The sequence below is a fragment of the Notamacropus eugenii genome, chromosome 3, assembly GCF_028372415.1.
Source record: "Notamacropus eugenii isolate mMacEug1 chromosome 3, mMacEug1.pri_v2, whole genome shotgun sequence".
NCBI classification, from domain to species: domain Eukaryota; kingdom Metazoa; phylum Chordata; class Mammalia; order Diprotodontia; family Macropodidae; genus Notamacropus; species Notamacropus eugenii.
In genome coordinates this window covers 329,097,485-329,115,352 of record NC_092874.1, presented here as the reverse complement: position 1 = coordinate 329,115,352, position 17,868 = coordinate 329,097,485, and the positions used below count along the sequence as shown (strand labels likewise).

At 35.5% G+C, this 17,868-nt stretch overlaps 1 protein-coding gene across 10 annotated transcripts in view; it reads left to right on the top strand.

Moving 5' to 3' along the window:
* The window catches only part of AOPEP (aminopeptidase O (putative)), a 553,954-nt gene that overhangs the window by 464,213 nt on the left and 71,873 nt on the right, over nucleotides 1-17,868 (top strand). For 9 of the 10 annotated variants that reach the window (XR_011964391.1, XM_072596916.1, XM_072596914.1 and 6 more), the window contains one exon: nucleotides 12,456-12,572. Coding sequence is in view for 8 of the 10 variants with exons in the window: in XM_072596916.1 (XP_072453017.1) it covers nucleotides 12,456-12,572 (117 nt within the window). In the remaining 2 variants the exon portion in view is untranslated. Of the gene's footprint in view, nucleotides 1-12,455; nucleotides 12,573-17,868 lie in introns of those variants that run through there. The other variant, XR_011964390.1, reaches the window with a different exon arrangement.

Below are 17,868 nucleotides of genomic sequence, written 5' to 3'. Positions count from 1 at the left end.
GAATACCTTGGTGTTTCATTAGTTGCTTAACTTTGAGTAGAAGAAAAAAGTTTGGATCATCTTGAAGACATCGACATTCATTTTTTAAAGATAAAATGTAACTCCTTCAATAATTGTAAAATTCCAAAATAAATATCTATATCGTTGAATCAGTTGACCAACCAGCCTTCTGATTGTGCTAAAATGTATTCTATTTAAAGTAGAAATTATATATCATTTTAAGTAAGAAACTAATGTGGCATCAATAAAATGTTTTCAGCTGTAATTCCTACCATGAAGTGGTATGCAGTTTTTATTATCATTTAGAATACTGATCATATGTCAATCATATTGATTTGTGTTGCATAACTGAATAAAGTTTCACTTTTAAGAAAGCATCATGTAGGTTATGACGGGTCTCACTCTCTTTGATATACTAAAAATGGAAACAGGAATTCATTTAAATGTGGAAAATAACTTCATGAACTACTTGTGGGAAAACCTTTTTACCATTCAAATTATGCATGAAAATGTACAGTTTAGAAGATAGGGTGGAGGTAGAGGGATGGAGAGGGACTTCTAATTCTTTTAGATTGGGTATTTTAAATGAGAAAAATTTAGACAACCAGAAAAATTACTAATTAGATACTTTCCTGGGATTGAAAGTAGCTTAATGCTGTTAAAAATTATTACCATACCAAATAAAACTTGAGTTTTACACACCTGTATTATTCACTAACAATTTTTTAAACACCAAGCAATTTAAAAATCTTAATTGCCCTTTTTTTAGGGATATATTTATGGCTAAGATTGTAGCTGGCTGAGAATTGTGGCACAGTGCAGTTTTAGCCACATTGTTACAGACATCTATGAAAGAAGTATCTTATTCACATTGGAGTTAAGTCCATAATTAGCTACTATTAGTAATGATCCTTTCACATTTTTTTTAGGCTTTAATCCATCGAATGCATTTTGAGAACCTGACCTGGAGTATATTGCTAGGGCAGTGAATAAGGCAACATTTCAAATTTCCTGGTACTATTTAAGCTTTTGACTGCTTCACAATGTAATGAGTTTAAGCTGAACTTGTTTACAAGTGATTGCACCAATTAAATGTAAGATTATATTGTTTGAATCCTCTTGAATCATTTCAGTTTTGAGCCTTGTCCTTTTCAAAAATTTTTCCAATTTGTGTTAAAGCACACTGTTGCAGTCAGCTTTCTCCACTGGTAAATAGCTTCTGAATTGCATTATTTAATTTTTTAACCATAGGTGTATTGAGACCCTTCAACTACTGTGCAGTCAAATTTAGCTTCTTTGTATTGTCTGCATCACTTTCAACATTCTGTTTCTTATTTGTGTGTGTGAGCCCCTACCCACAATATCTGCATCCAAGGGCAGTCCTTTTTCTTCCATGTAAATGCTACGCAATGTTTCTATCAGGTGAGCTGTTACAATTGGACAGAGAGGAAAGATAGGAAGACATTAAAAGTTTCCCTATTAGTACTCATAAGTCAATGGAATTCCTTCTCTACATTTTCCATCAAAAAAAAAAAAACCTTCCTAATACCTTTCAGCAATATGAATTTCTAGAAGGTTAGAGGTACCCCCCAGTTAATAGCAATCTGTGTCATATAAAAGTTTTCTTATATTAAAGCAGGGAGGAGGGTATAAAACACCTAAGATGGAACCCAAAGGTATTCATAATTTGAGTTAATTGCTTTCTTTCTGAACTTCAGACATATTGATCATGTTATGAAATAGAAGAGACACTAAGTGGAAGAATTTGGTATAAAAAATATATTTTTCTCCTTCAGCAGTAATTCTTGTTTTTTTTTTCCTCTCCCCCTGCCAAAGCACCACTTCCCTCTAACCAACCACAATTAGACACTAAGCATTTGAGTTATGTTTCTATGGAATCCCATAGTACAGAAACTACCTAAATGAAAGGCATACATGCAAGATTTGATTTTGGTTTGGCTTTTGTAGGAAAACTACAGGAATACTAGAAACCAGAATCCTGTGGATAAGATATTTAGCGTCTATCTTTGGGTTTAGGAATTAGAAGAGAATTAAAATATTTCAAAACCCTACCAAAAAAGGCCCAAAAGGAAAACTTTGTTCCTAGATTATCATTAAACTATTTTTTCTGTAACATCCTATATTTTTGTTTTGTTTACATTCCCAACAGGTACAAAAATGAAATGCTGAATTCATCCACTTTTAGCAATGTGATGATAGAAATTAATGGTCAGTTTTTGTGTTGGCATGCATGAACCATTTGTAAAGGCTGTGTGGATTATGGTTTCTGTTTTATTTGCTTTTAAGCATCTTTAAGAAACAGTTATCTTGGTTAAAATTAAAGAAGGGTATACACTTTCTTTAACATATTCCTAGCTGATAGTTGATGATTCAACACTGGTCCTTTATAATGTAAAATATATGCAGGCTTATAATTATTAAATATGTGTATTACTCAGATTTAGAAGAATTGAGAATCTTTTCCAGAACAGAATTTAGCTGTGTAGGAACGTAAATTAACTTTTTAAAATCAAGGAATAATATTATTTCCTGGATATTCTAGCCAAATGGACAGTAAGTACAGCAGCACTAACTAATCACATTTAATACTGAGCAAGCTAGATGTTGAAAACATGCGTGTTTTTTGGGCATCTGAGTTAAAGAGCAGTTTCATTTAAAACAGAGGATGAAAAGATTCTATTTTGACACATGTGGTACCTCAGGTAATAATGTCCATAAGATCTCAAAAAGTTTTCCCTTTATTTATGCTTGCTTAATGAAACATTCTCTTTAGGGGGTAGTGATATTTGTCCAAAGATTTTTCTACATGAACATAACAATTTAGAGATGTTTTGTTTGGTGAATCTGGTTCCACCAAGAAAGAAAGCTATACCTTTTTTGGAAAAAAAATAAAGGGATAGTATGTGCTGTGATTTTTTTTTTCCCCAGTAAATAATCTTTCACTAACAGTACAAAGTTCATGGTTCACACAAAATTTAGCACTTTAAGGTCTTCAAAGTGATTTAAAGTGTCTTTTATAGCAAAATTATGAAATCATTTTGGAAAGGTGTAAAAACATTAGTAGTGCTTTTTTTGAATTGAGAGTTTCCATACCAAAGTTTAAAAGAATTGATCCTTAACTATGCTGTCTTTAAAAATATGAAATATTCTCAACACTTTATCTGGTTGGAACAAGAATACAGTCTTAGAAGTATTTCTTTCCTGATGTGTAAAGTTTGTTCATCACCTATCTTTCTTATTAATACTATCTGTGTACTTGTATGAATAGACCTTTGAAGTTGGAACTTTTAGAATTATGTATTATTTTTGAAATGCGGTTATGCTCAAGGGTAAAGTTATGATGAAATATTTCTTTGTGAACACTGGGATAGATAGAACCTGACTAAACCTGCATTAGAAGCCACCTGGTGTCCATTTGGCTGGCTCAGCACTTCATTAAAGCATATAGGTTTAATCATTTATGATGTTTCAATGCACTTAGATTGGATTGCAGATGTTGAACTTTTTCTTAAGTGAATCTTCTGTCCATTAAGTAAATTATTGGAAAATATTTTGCAGCGTGGTTTCATAAAACATGTTTCATCTTATTAATTAGTGGCGTCGGCTGTCCTTTAAAAAAATAAAAATAAATAAAGGTAGTCAGAATTGCCAATGCAAGATGGCTGGTAAGAAAACTTAAAAATTTTAGTAAGGTAAATTCATACCTAATTTATATACATTACAGCTTTCTTAAGGCTAGATGTTATTACCCTCCAGAATCTTTGAGGCACTGTCAGAGCTTCACTTCACCAAAGAGTTAGGAAGGTGATTTTTCAAAAAGTTTTTGATGTTAATTTAATAGTCATATCAATTGACTGATACATGGTCATGATTGAAGTAAAATATATTATCACAATGTAGATATGAAATTTTAAAATGAATTTAAAATAATACTTTAGGGTTATAGAAGAACATGCATAAAAGTTTTTTTTTTAAATAATAAGATATAATATACCAGAGCATAATGTCGCGGGAATATGCAGAGAATGAATAGCATAGGAATGTACAGTTGTCTTTAAAAAAGATACTTTTATTTGTGAGTATTAAACTTATATAAAAATGGACTCTCTCTGGTCACTTTGGCTGTTACATATTGCAAGAGAAAATTCTTTTTTTAAAAAACATACCACTATCAGTGAGGATAAGTTTCTTTCTGACGGAAGTTCTTAATTTTAGTATTTAAAAAGCTCTTTTTCTGTAATATTCTAAAATGTATAGTAGATTGTTATACGCAGCTTTTAGGAAGAGGGAAGGTTTACATTGGATTATATATGATGTAGATAACAAGAAAAGGTAATAGAGGGAAATAACAAAGCATTCATTGTTTTGATCCTTTTTTAATATTAAAACCTTTTAATGAGAGCATCTATTCACTGTGTTGAAAAATTGTTTCAAATGAGATAACATGTGAAGTGTTTTGCAAACCTTAAAGCACTATATGAGTGCTAGCAATTATCATCCTCATATACTTCATGTTAATGACAACTTAACTCTATTAAAGTAGATCCCATTGTTACTTCTTGAAATAATGTTTCCCATATGATTTTGAGTTGTTACAGTAGCCTATTTGTGCTTGGGTTCTGATACTAAAATAATTCAGTATGCTTCATTATTTTCTACATGGAGTTTCTTTGCATGGGTCAGGCTTGTCTTTTCTTTTTTAGAAAATGGTTTATTGATGCTTTAAAAACATTGCTTCAAGTTATCTTCAGAAATCAATTACAAATATCTCCGTGTTTTGTAATAATTAAAACATTAATAGCTTGGCAAATAATCGATACCTTGGTACATCATGCTTGCCTAATTGATTTTTTTTAAAAAATGGAGACAATAGTACAGTTCTATTCGCTTTAGTTGTTATTCATCTGTTTGTGTGTCAAGAACAGCATGCAAATGACAGACATTTACCAAGCCCCGACTTGGCTGTGTGTAGCGCAATGCGAGGTTCTAAGAGATATAGAAAATTTAGATTAAATGGGGCTCTATTCCTTCGTAGAATTTGGAGTGTGGTAGAGTATTACTCAAGATAAGAAATAAAGAAAGAAAACTACAAACTTATTTATTTACCCTTAATATTTTTTAAAACTTAAGGGCATTTTATTTTAATTTCACCTCAAAGAATTTTCGTGTTAGTAGCATATCACACTGATTTTGTTTCTTCTGTCTTTAATATTGGTTCAGATTAAATCTCCAGACACACACTGCATTTAAAATGTCCTATCGCGCTATACTAGTTAGTAGCAGCTATTTATGTGGATGCATTGTTCATGTTATTTGATAACACTAAGAGGGATAAAGCTTTTCTTTCATGTGAAAGACCTCACAATAGAGATGAAAGTGGACAGCATTCATAAACATGGTTTTGGGTAAAACTTGGAAAGATCTTTTTGGTGTTCTGTTAGGTGGAAGTGAAGGTGAGAGAATAGATGGTTATTAATTATATGTATTATTGGTTATTAATTGGTTATTAATTATATATAATTAAACTTCTATAACTTTTTTGAATGTTGGAAAAGAAGAGGTACTTTTTATTTTAAGAAAACTGTTATATCAAGAGAATCAGTGAAAAAAATGCAAAAGAAGATGGTCTAACTATACCATATCTCAGACGGTATTACAAAGCAGTAACTGTCAAAACAATTTGGTACTGGCTAAGAAGCGGAATACATTAGATATACATTACGTTATAGCAAATGACCATAGTAATCCAGCATATGATAAACCCAAAGATCCAAGCTTTTGGAGCAAAAACCCATTATTTGGCCAAAATTGCTGGGAAAACTAGAAAATGGTATGGCCAAAACTAGGTGCACACCAACAGCTCACACCATATACTAAGATAAAGTTAAAATGGGTACACAAGTTAGACATAAATTGGTGGTACTAGAAGCAAATTAAAAGTACAAGTCATTCCTCAACTGATAAATGGTCAAAGGATAGGAACAGGCAGTTTTCAGGCAAATCAGAACTGTCTGTAGTCATATGAAAAAAATATTCTAATTCACTATTGATTAGAGAAATGCAAATTTTAAAACAACTCTGAAGTACCACCTCATACTTATCAGATTGGCTGATACAACAAAAAAGGAAAATGTTGGATGTTGGAGATGTGGGAAAACTGAAACATGAGTGCCCTGTTGGTAGAATTTTGAACCTATCAAGCCATTACAGAGAGCAACTTGGAACTATGCTCAAAGTGCTGTAATATTGAGTACATCCTTTGATCCAGCAATACCACTACTAGGTCTATATCCCGAAGACATCCAAAAAAATGGTGGAAAGGATCTATTTGTACAAAAATATTTATAGCGGCTTTTTTTTGTGGTGGCTAAGAATTGGAAATCAAAGATTTGTCCATCAGTTAGAGAAAGGCTAAACCAGCTGTGGTATAGGATTGTAATGGAATATTATTGTGCTTGAAGAAATGATAAGCAGGATGATTTCAGAAAAACCTGGAAAGATTGATAAGAACTGAGGCGTATCAAAATGAACAGAACCAGGGGAACGTTGTACACAGTAACAGTAATATTATTCGACTGAATGACTTAGGTATTCTCAGCAATACAGTAATCCAAGACAGTCCCAGAAAGAACTGATATTTTCTGAATTCAGACTGAAGCATGCTATTTTTCACTTTCTGTTTTCCTTTTATTCCAGTCTTCTTGTACAAAATGACTAATATGGAAATATTTTACATAATCGTGTATGTATAACCTATATTTAATTGCTTACCCTCTCAAGAAGAGGGAATGGAGGGAGGGATAAAATTTGGAGCTCAAAACTTCAAAGAAAAGTGTTAAAGAATTGGGAGGAAAAAAAGGAAACTGTCTAATTGTGTTTATCAGAAAATGACCCTGATGGTAGAAGGTCCATGCAGAGAGCCAAGGTCCTTGAGATTCTAGCTTTTCTTTCCTTCCCTCCTTCCTTCTCTTTCTTCTTTTTTTGTTTTTGACCAGATCAAGAGGGTCTTGTTCCTGAATTCTGCTTGGCAGTCCCGTACCTGAGCTTTCTTGTCTCCGTTTATGTTGAAAGCTTGTGAATGAGACATTCTCACAGCTATCGATCAGTGATTGGTGGGTGGATGGGTGGGTAGATGTTGTGGGGGGAGTCTTGTCTCCTGGCAAGGGTGGGAAGGAATTTTTAGACTTTAAGGGAACTCTTGTAAAAATTAAATGGGAAAAAAAGCATTTTCTGTCTGTGCAATTATCTCCCTAATCCAAGGGGAAAGGAAAACTACTGGTTTCTATTGTGTCACTGCAACTCAAAGCTCTTCTGTGTATGGTTTTCAAAGGTCATATTGCTTTAATTCTGGTTTGGACCTTGTTTGTGTTGAATTTCAGCCAGCAAATCTTCAGTATACACGAGAATTTGAGATCCCCACCCCCTCCCCGTTTCTTCTGTTTTTGTTCAGTGTAAACAGTTCTTGCCCTAGTAACATAGACAAATATAGCAGAGAACCCTTTTCTGGGAGAAGACTTCTCTCTAAGCATTTTTTAACCATTTTTGGGAAGAATTGATCTATCTCTGTGGAAGACAGAGAACAATGAGGAGGGAGGCAATAGCTGTAAATTGAAGTGACATCATATGTATAGCTCCCATTGATCCCCTTTTAGTCTCCAGCCAGGATAAAAGGGAAACGGCATCAGGGAGGAAGTCTGCCTCATTTAGGCACAGATCCCAGTGTGATAATGGAGTAATAACAGAAATCACTCCACTGTCCATCGGCTGCTGCATTAGTACGAGGCACATTTCCCCTCCGAGGAGGCTTTCAATGACTTCATTCAAGGGCAGGCTGGCGCAGATAAGATATTCAGCCGACCAGCTGTATTCCTTTACTGATTTCTCCCCTGACTTTGGGGTACAGGGCAGGCAGTGGCAGGCGGCCCATAGTGCCATGTCATGTTTCATGCCTGTGAAAGGTCAGTAGTCATATATTTCAGTGACATTTTTTTCTGGGGAAAGAGGGGATCCTGGCATTTATTGAATTATGCTCATGCAGGAATAACAGCAACCTCTTTTGTGTGGGTGGTCTTCTGGGAGTCAGGTTTGATGACCTTGTAACATCACTAAGAGTTTTGGAAGCGTCGGAGTTTGTTTTCTTTGTACTTCTTACAGGTTGGGATGGGTTTGGAAAATTCTTATTTTCTTTCCAAGGGCCTGTACAGAAACTCCTCCAAGCCATTCAGAGCCTTGTGGTTTTGCTTTACCACTAAGTTGGCTGATGAGAAAAATACAAGACAGACTTTTTTCCTCCTTTCTCATTAATTAGAAACTGTGGCATTCTCCAAATTTAGAGCAAGAGTAGAAAGCTTTGAAGTGCCAATAAATGGCATTTGTAGTTGGCTGATGGAACTAAGCATTATATTTTTCTGTTTTTGTCGGACAAGTTTTATGGTTTTATGAGACTCTGTCTTTCAAGTACACATGCAGTGTTGGTGTTCCACAGACTTATTTTGGTTGAGGTTTTGAGTCAGATGAATTTTAAAAGTACTGGCCTGGTCTTCACATGGAAAAAACCAGCGCAAAAAAAAAAAATCTTTGTTTGTCAAGTAAAGGAAAACAGATTTCTATTCCTGTCACTGTTTAGATATGGTTGTGAACCGTATGGTTGTGAACCGTAAGGAAAAGGAAAGTAATATTAGTCACGTTTAAGGCAATGAAGATGCTGCTCAGAATGATTAAATTTTTTTCATGATTATTTGGTAACAAAGTTGAGGCTGTATCTTTCCCAGCATTGGTATAGCAAAACACATTTGCCCTAAAAGTCATGTGAAATTAAAGTAATTTGATTTTTTTTTATGGGTGGGAGTAGAACAGTCTACAGAGTATGTCTCCCATTACCATCGCACCAGCTGCCAGGGAGAGATTCCCATCACAATACAATATTGTATTCTGAACATATTTAATAGAAAAAGAAATCCTTTGACTGTTTTTAAACATTTTATTTTTGCCATATTTCTTTTAGTTATGAAGTGCCCTTACACAGCGAGCTATTTATGTGACATTTTGCTTTGATATACTTTCAGCAAGTCTAAAACTCTTTTTAAAATACCAGGAAGACACTTGAAATTAGCATAATTTAAAAACCAAGGAATGTAAAATAGAATTAATTTAAAGCATTTATTAAAGAATTCTAATTCTGTGTTTCACTGTATCTATCCATTTGCATAGAAAAACTCATTTCTCCCTAAACTTAAGGCAGGGGAGGAGGGAGGACACAACTTTTGAACAATTAAAGGACAGATGGCTACAATTTATTTCTCATGTAGGGTAATTCATACAATTCTACTCCAAAGAAGTGGAAAGAAGAAATCTGCAAACATTAGTATGGAATGTGTTCATTGTATTTATAAAGATCCCACATTGAGTTTTGCCCATCTTTGAACAAGCTGGGTCTTGCATCCAGCAGACCTGTTTCCTGTTGCTGAAAGGGTGTAAAAGTTGAAGGAATGTGCTTGTATGTGTATGTGCGTTACCTTTTAGCTTTTTAGTTAAGTTTGAACACGAAGTGTGAAGTTTATGCCCACCGAGACATTTGTAATTAAAGATCTGCCAGTTCCCTCCCCGCCCATCCTACCAAACTTTTACTTGCCTGGTCAGAAGTGTGTGATTTGGTCTTAAATATTTTCTTTGAGTGAAATTTATTAGAAAAACCTTCAATAATTCTTTTAGATGTAATATTGCATTCACGTTTGTATGAATAGTAGAAATCAAGTGTTAGACCAGCAGACCTGCAGACATAAGTTATTAGAGCTAAATTGTCTTCAGAGATCAGCTACTCTAACCTCATTTTACAGTAAAGGAAACTGAGGCTAGAGAGAGGTTAAGTGGCTTGCAAAATGGTCACAAGTAAGTAATTGAGCTGGGGCTGAGGTTCAGATGAAAAGATGGAAAAGTTTTTAAATTGGTTTGGCACAGAAATTCATGTAACTACAATATAATTGAGGTTTTGTTGAGCTAACTAGCTAACTCAGGGTTTCTTTCTTTGCCTTTTATAAATTGAATTGAATTAGATTGTTCTAAATCAGTTCCCAAACTTGACTTACAACAATAGCTCTTTGTTGAGGCTGCACAGAACAGTTAGGTTGAAGGTAATGGCTTTTCTTCGTGCCCTTTTATTTCCTGAAGTTCTCAGAATTAGAGATAACTAGTTTCGTTTGTATTTGTTTCCCAAATAAGGGAAGAATTCCTTATGGATAAATGGTATTCTAGAACTGTATCATGTTTATAGTTGTTGTGAAACACAGGTTAGCAATTTGCCTGATTTTTTTTAATATACTATTGCTGATTTTCTAGGATCGATACATGCATAACTTGTAAAATACCTTTGTAAGAAGACTTTCATAGCTTTCAAGTCTGGCTTCATTCAACCTCCTCTTCCAGACATAACTCCCTTGGGTACCAACCAAATCACACTACTTGCCAACCCCCAAACATTGTGCACTTTTTGCCACTGTAGTAATCATAACTGACATTTTATAGTGCTTACCAAAGGTTGACAAAGTGTTTTACATACATTTTTATTAGATCCTTATAATAACCTTGTAAAGTACTAGAGATATTATCAGTGTTTTATAGATATGGAAACTGAGGCTTAGAGAGATTAAACCCCTTGTCCACAATCACATGTCAGACATCCAAAGCAGGATCTTTATATCACCCATAGTAACCAGCATAGGGACCTAAATGCAGAAGTCATTCCACATATATATTTGTTTAAAAAAAAAATGAAGCATAAGGATAAAGAAAATGTAGACCCAGGAGTTGGCATCTTAATCACCTCACATTGTTTCCTTTTTTAAAAATCTCATAAACTTTAATTGTGTAACCTAAAGCCTTAAAAATAACAGCAGTTGTGTTGAAGTTTTGCATTTACAAAAGTTTTGCATTTCATAAACATCAAAAAGGTGTAATTTCTAAAAAGCAGAAAGGAAAGTGCTAGTGATTCTGTGAGTCTGGGGACAAAACATCATTGGTCCTATCAGAAGGTTCTAATAATTCTTCTCTTACTAGAACTATCCTTTCCCTTCTCCTGCTGGTTAGTGGTAGACATGTTACCTTTGGATCCAAATCTGTTCCAACAGGTTGTAACTCATCCATGCCAGCTCATGTCATCTAGGGTTTGACTCTTGCCCACGTTCTCTTCTAAGTTTGCTGTAGGGAATCCACACAACAAACCAATGGTTTTCTTCAAGTTTTCCTGACGTTGCAGAGAATGCCGGTAGAGCATGCCGACTTGACCCATGAGTTATCACTTCTCAATTATGTCACCAACCAGTATTCTCTTGGAAATATATTTCTTTGATAACATGCTTCTCCTTCATAAGTCCTTGTTTGTAATAGATGGCCTTTTCATTCCTACCATGCCCTTCAGGTCGTCCCTAATTTCAGTTCTTAAGACATTATAGCACTTCATGACTAACAGCTACAAACAGTTATCAAAAAAATATTGGCATTAAAAAAATGAGCCTTTGTTTCAGGGAAAAGTTTGGAGTCATTAAAAGAGCGTTAAAGTTTTCCAAAGGAAATTCAGCTCATTCTTCCTGATCATTTTTTAGCCTACCTCAACATCCATTTGCAATATCTATAATATACATACACATCCGCACATGCACACACATTGATGGATAAGCTCTATGGGTTGTCTATCCAATGGCCTATCAGAGTCTAGACAATAGATGTTTTCTAACCCTTGAGTATATTTTAAATGGGCTTGTCTATGAATAATTTATTTGTTTGTACAATAAAATTGTTAGAGGAAGCATTTAAGTACTTAGTCTTTTATGTTCCCTTGGCCTTTATTTTCCTGAACTGTCAAATTCTGTTTAAGGTCAGAATCAAAGATATCTATATATTTGTGTGCATACACACTCATCATTAGGAAAGTCCTTAGACATTAGTGCTTGAGTCTCAATAGATTACATTTTTATTAGCATTGTTTAGGATCTCATTTTTAGAAAAATGAATGACAAGCTCTTCCCTATTGCTGTGCCTAAATTTAGGTGGGCTCTTAAGATTATATACTTAAATAGACTTTTTTCTGTTTCTTCCAACAAAATGGCATTATTTAACATAGGCATTCCATAAAGAAAGGGACCTAATAAACCATGATAATATTTCATTAAGATAAACATGGTTTTTGTCATTTCTAAAAATAGAAATGAAATGAAAAGCCATGGAAAATGAGGCTTAATTAGGCCCTCGAATGGAGTCTTTCAGAATACAGACAATATAAATTCAGAGGTTTTACAAAAGTCAACTCTAAAGTCTCCCATATTTTAGACACATACTATAATTATGCAGGTTACCCTAGACTTGTTGTCTTTGGTATGTTTTCATTTAATTACTCAGTAAACTAAGTTCTGTTCTCATAATACATTTTATTTTACTCTTAGCTTCTTCCAGACCAGCTGGTCTTACTTCTGGAGTCTCTGCTAGAGGAGAAGACATTATGTCCCAGAATTCTTCAGAGCCTAGAGAAAACGTACCACCTCCGGGAGCAGGATGCAGAGGTAACTCATTAACAGCCCCACTGAGATATTAAACAGAGTGTCTGAGCTATTGGTTAGGAATGTTGGCGTTCCATTAGAACCCTGCGCTATTCAAGCTACTTTTTTCCATTAGCAAAAGCTGTAACTGTTTGCTTTATTTGTGAAGAAGGACGAGAGATGTGTGCCTTGATTAATCTGTTTTCTGATTGTGCTTGCCGGTGTGCAGTATTAACCTCCTTCATGTTACCTAGACACTGTGGCATTCCACTTAATGGCGCTTTCACTTATTTGGGCTTTTTTTGAGGTCCCTAGCCATTATCTTAACTTAAATTATGAACACTCGCTGTGTGTCCTCAGGGGATAATAAGCAGGCAGAGACAGAAATGGGAGGATGTCTGTTAACATAGGTACACATCATATCCTGTAATGGTTTTGAATTATAAAGTTAGGGTGGGGTGTGTGTAATCTTGCAGGTTGGCAAAAGTGAGATGCTGTTACACATTAATGAATCTTGGACGGAATTTGTTAGAACTTGTTGTTTGCATTTAGTAAGGACAGGAAGGGGACCATATGTAAAGGAAATGAAAGCTAAAGCTATCAAAGCCATGTTTGAAAAGTAAGACTGGACATTTGTGGGAAAACAAAATTATTTTATCCCTAAAATTATTCTTTGTTTAGTGTGTCATATGAATAAGACGGGGGAATGGGAATTCAATGTAAGCCCTTAGGTGAATAAAGTTTGTGATAATTTAATGTATTTCAGTGAATGTTGCAATTGTTTAATAATTGTAGGAGAAAAATGAAGATAGTAAAAAGGGAAATCTTATGTGAAACAGATTCAAGATAGAATTCCCTGCAGCTATTAGAAAAATGTGCTTATTAAGTGCCATGCCATTTCAAAGGATCTAAATTTCCTGTATGAGTGACTAAATCTTCAAAAATTAACTGAGTTTGCATTGTGTCTAATTAAAAACTGCTCTAAATACTGTTGAAAGTCATCATGCCCAGTTTATCAAATTATAATTGGAGTTGTATGATAATAATTAAAATAGATATTGAAAAAACTGCCATATTACTTTTAGATTAAAACAGTGAGATGGACATTGTAGTTCCTCTCAGAACCTCCATGTATTCAAATATTAGTGGAAAAACTCCAGGGTGCAAGACTATCGTTTTTCCCCAATAAGGACAGGCCAACATCTTAACTGTTGCTATTTATTTCAGCTTTTTTTTTTATTTTGTTTATATGAGTTTCCAAATGCCACACTGTTATTTTTAATTAGTGTTCAAACAGACATTTCTATTTATAGCAGTTAGGCTATATTTTAATCATAGCTGAATACCAGTGAAATGTCAGGATTCTATAATGGGTAGTGGACAAATGAAGGAGGCAGGATCAAAGCTGTCACTGTAGAGTTGCCATTTGATGCCAGCAAGTTGTGAGATGGCAGGTCTGGTTTTCCCTGCCTTTCTTTAAGGATGTAAAATGGATCCTGGTCTTGCCACAGTTGCTAGCCCAAATGGATTCATTTTTCATAAACTTGAAAGTTTTGAAAAGATGCTACAAAGTTTTCAAATCCCCAAAGTAAAATTGGGATGGATGTCCAAAGTCACAACACTGAATCTCCAACTTTTATTTTTCAAGGTGAAACTGAGGTCTGAGCAGACCTTTAATAAGTAAATAGCTAGAGTATATTACCATTATAGCTTTTATCCGGCATCATCAATTCATAACCACCCACTTCCCTTTTAAGGGAATGTTCACGAATACATAATCACATACCTGAGCAAAAGGTTTTTACTTGTTTCAAAATGAATGCCTCAGTGAGATTTCTCTGAAATGTCTTGTTAGACCTAGAAGAATAATAGGATTTTAGCCAACTTAGGGTATTTACCCAAAACTTTGTTGGTTAAATGTAGTCTTTTGGAATCTGTTGGCATTGGATTGTGTTGTCCCTTCCCTCTGTATAAAAATGTTAACGTTTTATTGGAGAAAAGCCTGAGCCTTATTTTGTTATTTGGTAAAAAGGTCATTGGAACTATGACTTTATTTCATTTGTACTACCAGGTTTAATGATGATTGATGCTCTTATTCCAGTAGATATCCATGTTCCCTGGGGACAAAACGCAGTTATTTTTACCTTCCATGTAGGTAGTAAAAGATAAACAGAGGAGCATGAGGGTGTGCTCCACTGCACTGGACAGTTTAGGCTATGGCATTAAAATGAAACTGGGGAATAGAAAGATATCCTGCACCTACCCATCCACATACACCTTTCCCATTCCTGAGCTCTCATGTAGGGAGGGAGCTTGTGGAGGGGGGGAGAGGTATGTACACCCCTAATTCCTCGCTAGCCATCTGTGGCTGTTGATTAACTTTTCAAAACTTACAAAAAAGCATTGATTTCCGGTCCTTACATTTCATTTCTCTGTTGTAGAAAGTATTTTTTAGTAGCTGAAAGATTCCTTTGACTGATAATTTGTGAAAAGTTTGTCATTATCGTCATCACTGTGTATACGAGTCTAGTCTGGGGCTCACTGTCTCTGTACAGCCCCAGTACATTTCAACAATCTATTATTGGGATAAGAATCCACATGGTGATATATCATTCTGAGTCTAGAATGACCACCTTCTGAATTAATGTTGCATAATTTCCCAGTTCTCTAAGGTGTCCAATTAGTGGATATGAAATCACCTCAAATTGTCAGTGACCACTGTGATGAGAATGAATACTCCAGGCAGATAGGGCGTAGCTCTATAGCTGAGCTTTGGGCCCCACTGGTTCAGTTCTCTTTCTCAAAATCTCAGCTCCTTTTAACCTTTTCAGTGGACTTTTGTCTTTGGATCTAGGGCTTTTACTTTTTGCTGTGTTCTAAACTTCCCTAATCACTAAACTCCAACTCCAAATATCTGGAACTTCTGTCCTTTGAGTCTCCTTACCTTCTAGGGATCCAAGAGACCCGCTGTACTTACCCCATTCCTCGATTGCGGGTACCAGAGCTGGATTTTTAGTGGCTGATCTTTCTATTTCCATCCAGTACCTTTTTCTATCCCTGCCCCTGCCTCTGCCCAGTAGAGTTCCAACACTTACAGGGCCTAGTGGTCAGGAACACAGCAATTGCACAGGCAGTGATTGTAGCATCTCTTAAATAATGAGTTGATAGTCTAGGCTTAGATGCTAATCTGAGAACAGTGAGCTAACTCACCCCTGAAGTACGAAATAGGAATGGAACAGAGTACGGCTCCTCAACGCTATGTCTGCTAAGCCAATCCATGACCATACCATAGAGGGCAGGTAGGTGGCAAAGTGGATAGAGGGTTGGGCCTGTTATCAAAAAGACTCATTTTCTTGAGTTCAGTTCCAGCCTCACACACTTACTAGCTGTGTGACCCTAGACAAGTCGCTTAAAAGCCCTGTTTGCCTCAATTTCCTCTTCCATAAAATGAGCTGGAGAAGGAAATGGCAAACCACTTCAGTATGTCTGGCAAGAAAACCCCAAATGGGGTCATCAAGAGTCAAATACAACAAAGATTTCATACTAGATAAACTCAGTTCTGTGTTTTGCTTTTTGTTTCAATTTTCCCCTTTGAGCCTTAATGAAGACCCTATAGAAAAACCTCAACCCATGTCTCATACTAAGGGAAGAAGAGGTTTTCGGTGCTTAGACCAAGACAGCTAAGTCGATCAAAGGGCCCTTAGAGGGTAAGGGTGGTGCCAAGAGTAGCAGTGGGCGTTACAGCTTTTCAGACAAATGTGGAACAGCCTGTCAGAGAGGTGGAAACTTGGCGACAATTACAAGTCCTTTTCTTTTCTTGGATGCTTCTTCCCTCTCAGCATCTATTTCCCTGGGTGTTTTGACGTCTGTATCATAGAAGTGACCTTTTTTGTTGTTATTCTCGTTTGGGAGGGGGAAATTGGGCGGTTTAGGTGTTTGTGATGTTTGTAATAAGGAGAGCTTTGTCAATAAGTTTTACCGTCTTTTTTCTTTTCGTCCAATAGCAGGATATAACATCTGTTGTTCAGGAGTTTTGAGTACATAATTATGGCTCTCCTAGAATCATCATCATCATGACATTATTATAGCATTGGCTTGTCAAGTATTTTCTGGCCATTAGCTGGTTGAACGCTGTCCCAGCCCAACTCAATCATTCTATCTATTCGGAATGTGCAAACCCTTACATTCCACATTTTTTTGAGTGAACTGTGCTAGGGTCAACTTTTCTGTCTCTCAGTAGTAGCTGTTGGGTAGAGTATTCCATATTAAAAAGAGAGAATGAAAGTAAATCCAACAAGATGTGGTAATTCACACATCCCAAGCCATTTCATAGATTACTAGATAACCCCTACTTTCCACACACAGAAAGTGAGTTTAAGGGTAAAATGTTACTTGGATACTTATTTTTAGTAAAAATAACTTAATGAACTACTAGGAAAAAAACTACTTTTACTTAATGAATCAAAGTACTGTGACCATATTGTTGGTCAAGATGGACAACACTCCAGTACTGGAGTTTTTGAACAAATGGCCACAGGTGGGAATAATTAAGATTTAAGAGCTATTACGCATCTATTCCTTGGAGCAAGAGAGTATTTTTCAAGATTCTCTTTTACCAAAATAATTCTTTTCCACTAATAAACTCTGAAAATAGTTAGCTGGGCTTTGAACTTGGATGAAGTTAAGCACTGCATTCCTTACTGAGACCCAATAATAGTCTTAATTTTTAGTCCAAGATTCTCACACCTGGCTAAATTACCTTCAGGTCTCTTACCGTTAACTCCTTGAAATTTGGAATTCTAAAATCCATTTATCTATCTTAGGATGTATGATAGGGAATAGCTTGAAATGTTTTGTATAGGAAATACATTAGTAAAGTCTTTTTACGTTAAAATCGAAATAATTACGGTGATCCAGAAAAGAAATTTTCCAGAGAGACAAAAGCTTATTAGTTGCTAGTTAGTTACTATCAGATACTGTTCCCCTTTCTCCAAAACTAAGAATGTTTTGGTTGAAAGGTCCTAGTTTCAGGGATGTTTTGGAAATGAGAGAAGTGTCTACATCAAATTACTCAGCCTTACCCAATATGACCTTTGTGATGCCTTCTCGTCTCCTCTGTTTGACACCTAACTGTGCTGCCCTACTTTGAGAACTGATCTTCCTCACTACAGGACAAGGAAATTTAAATCTTATCTCTCTTGAAGTGAAATAAGGCAGCTGGAAATCAGAACCAAGCCCCATAACTTGGTGTTGGCAGCAGCAGCAGTCTGGCCCACACTCGCTTCCTGTGGTCACTGTAGACTTGCCTAGTCATAGGGAC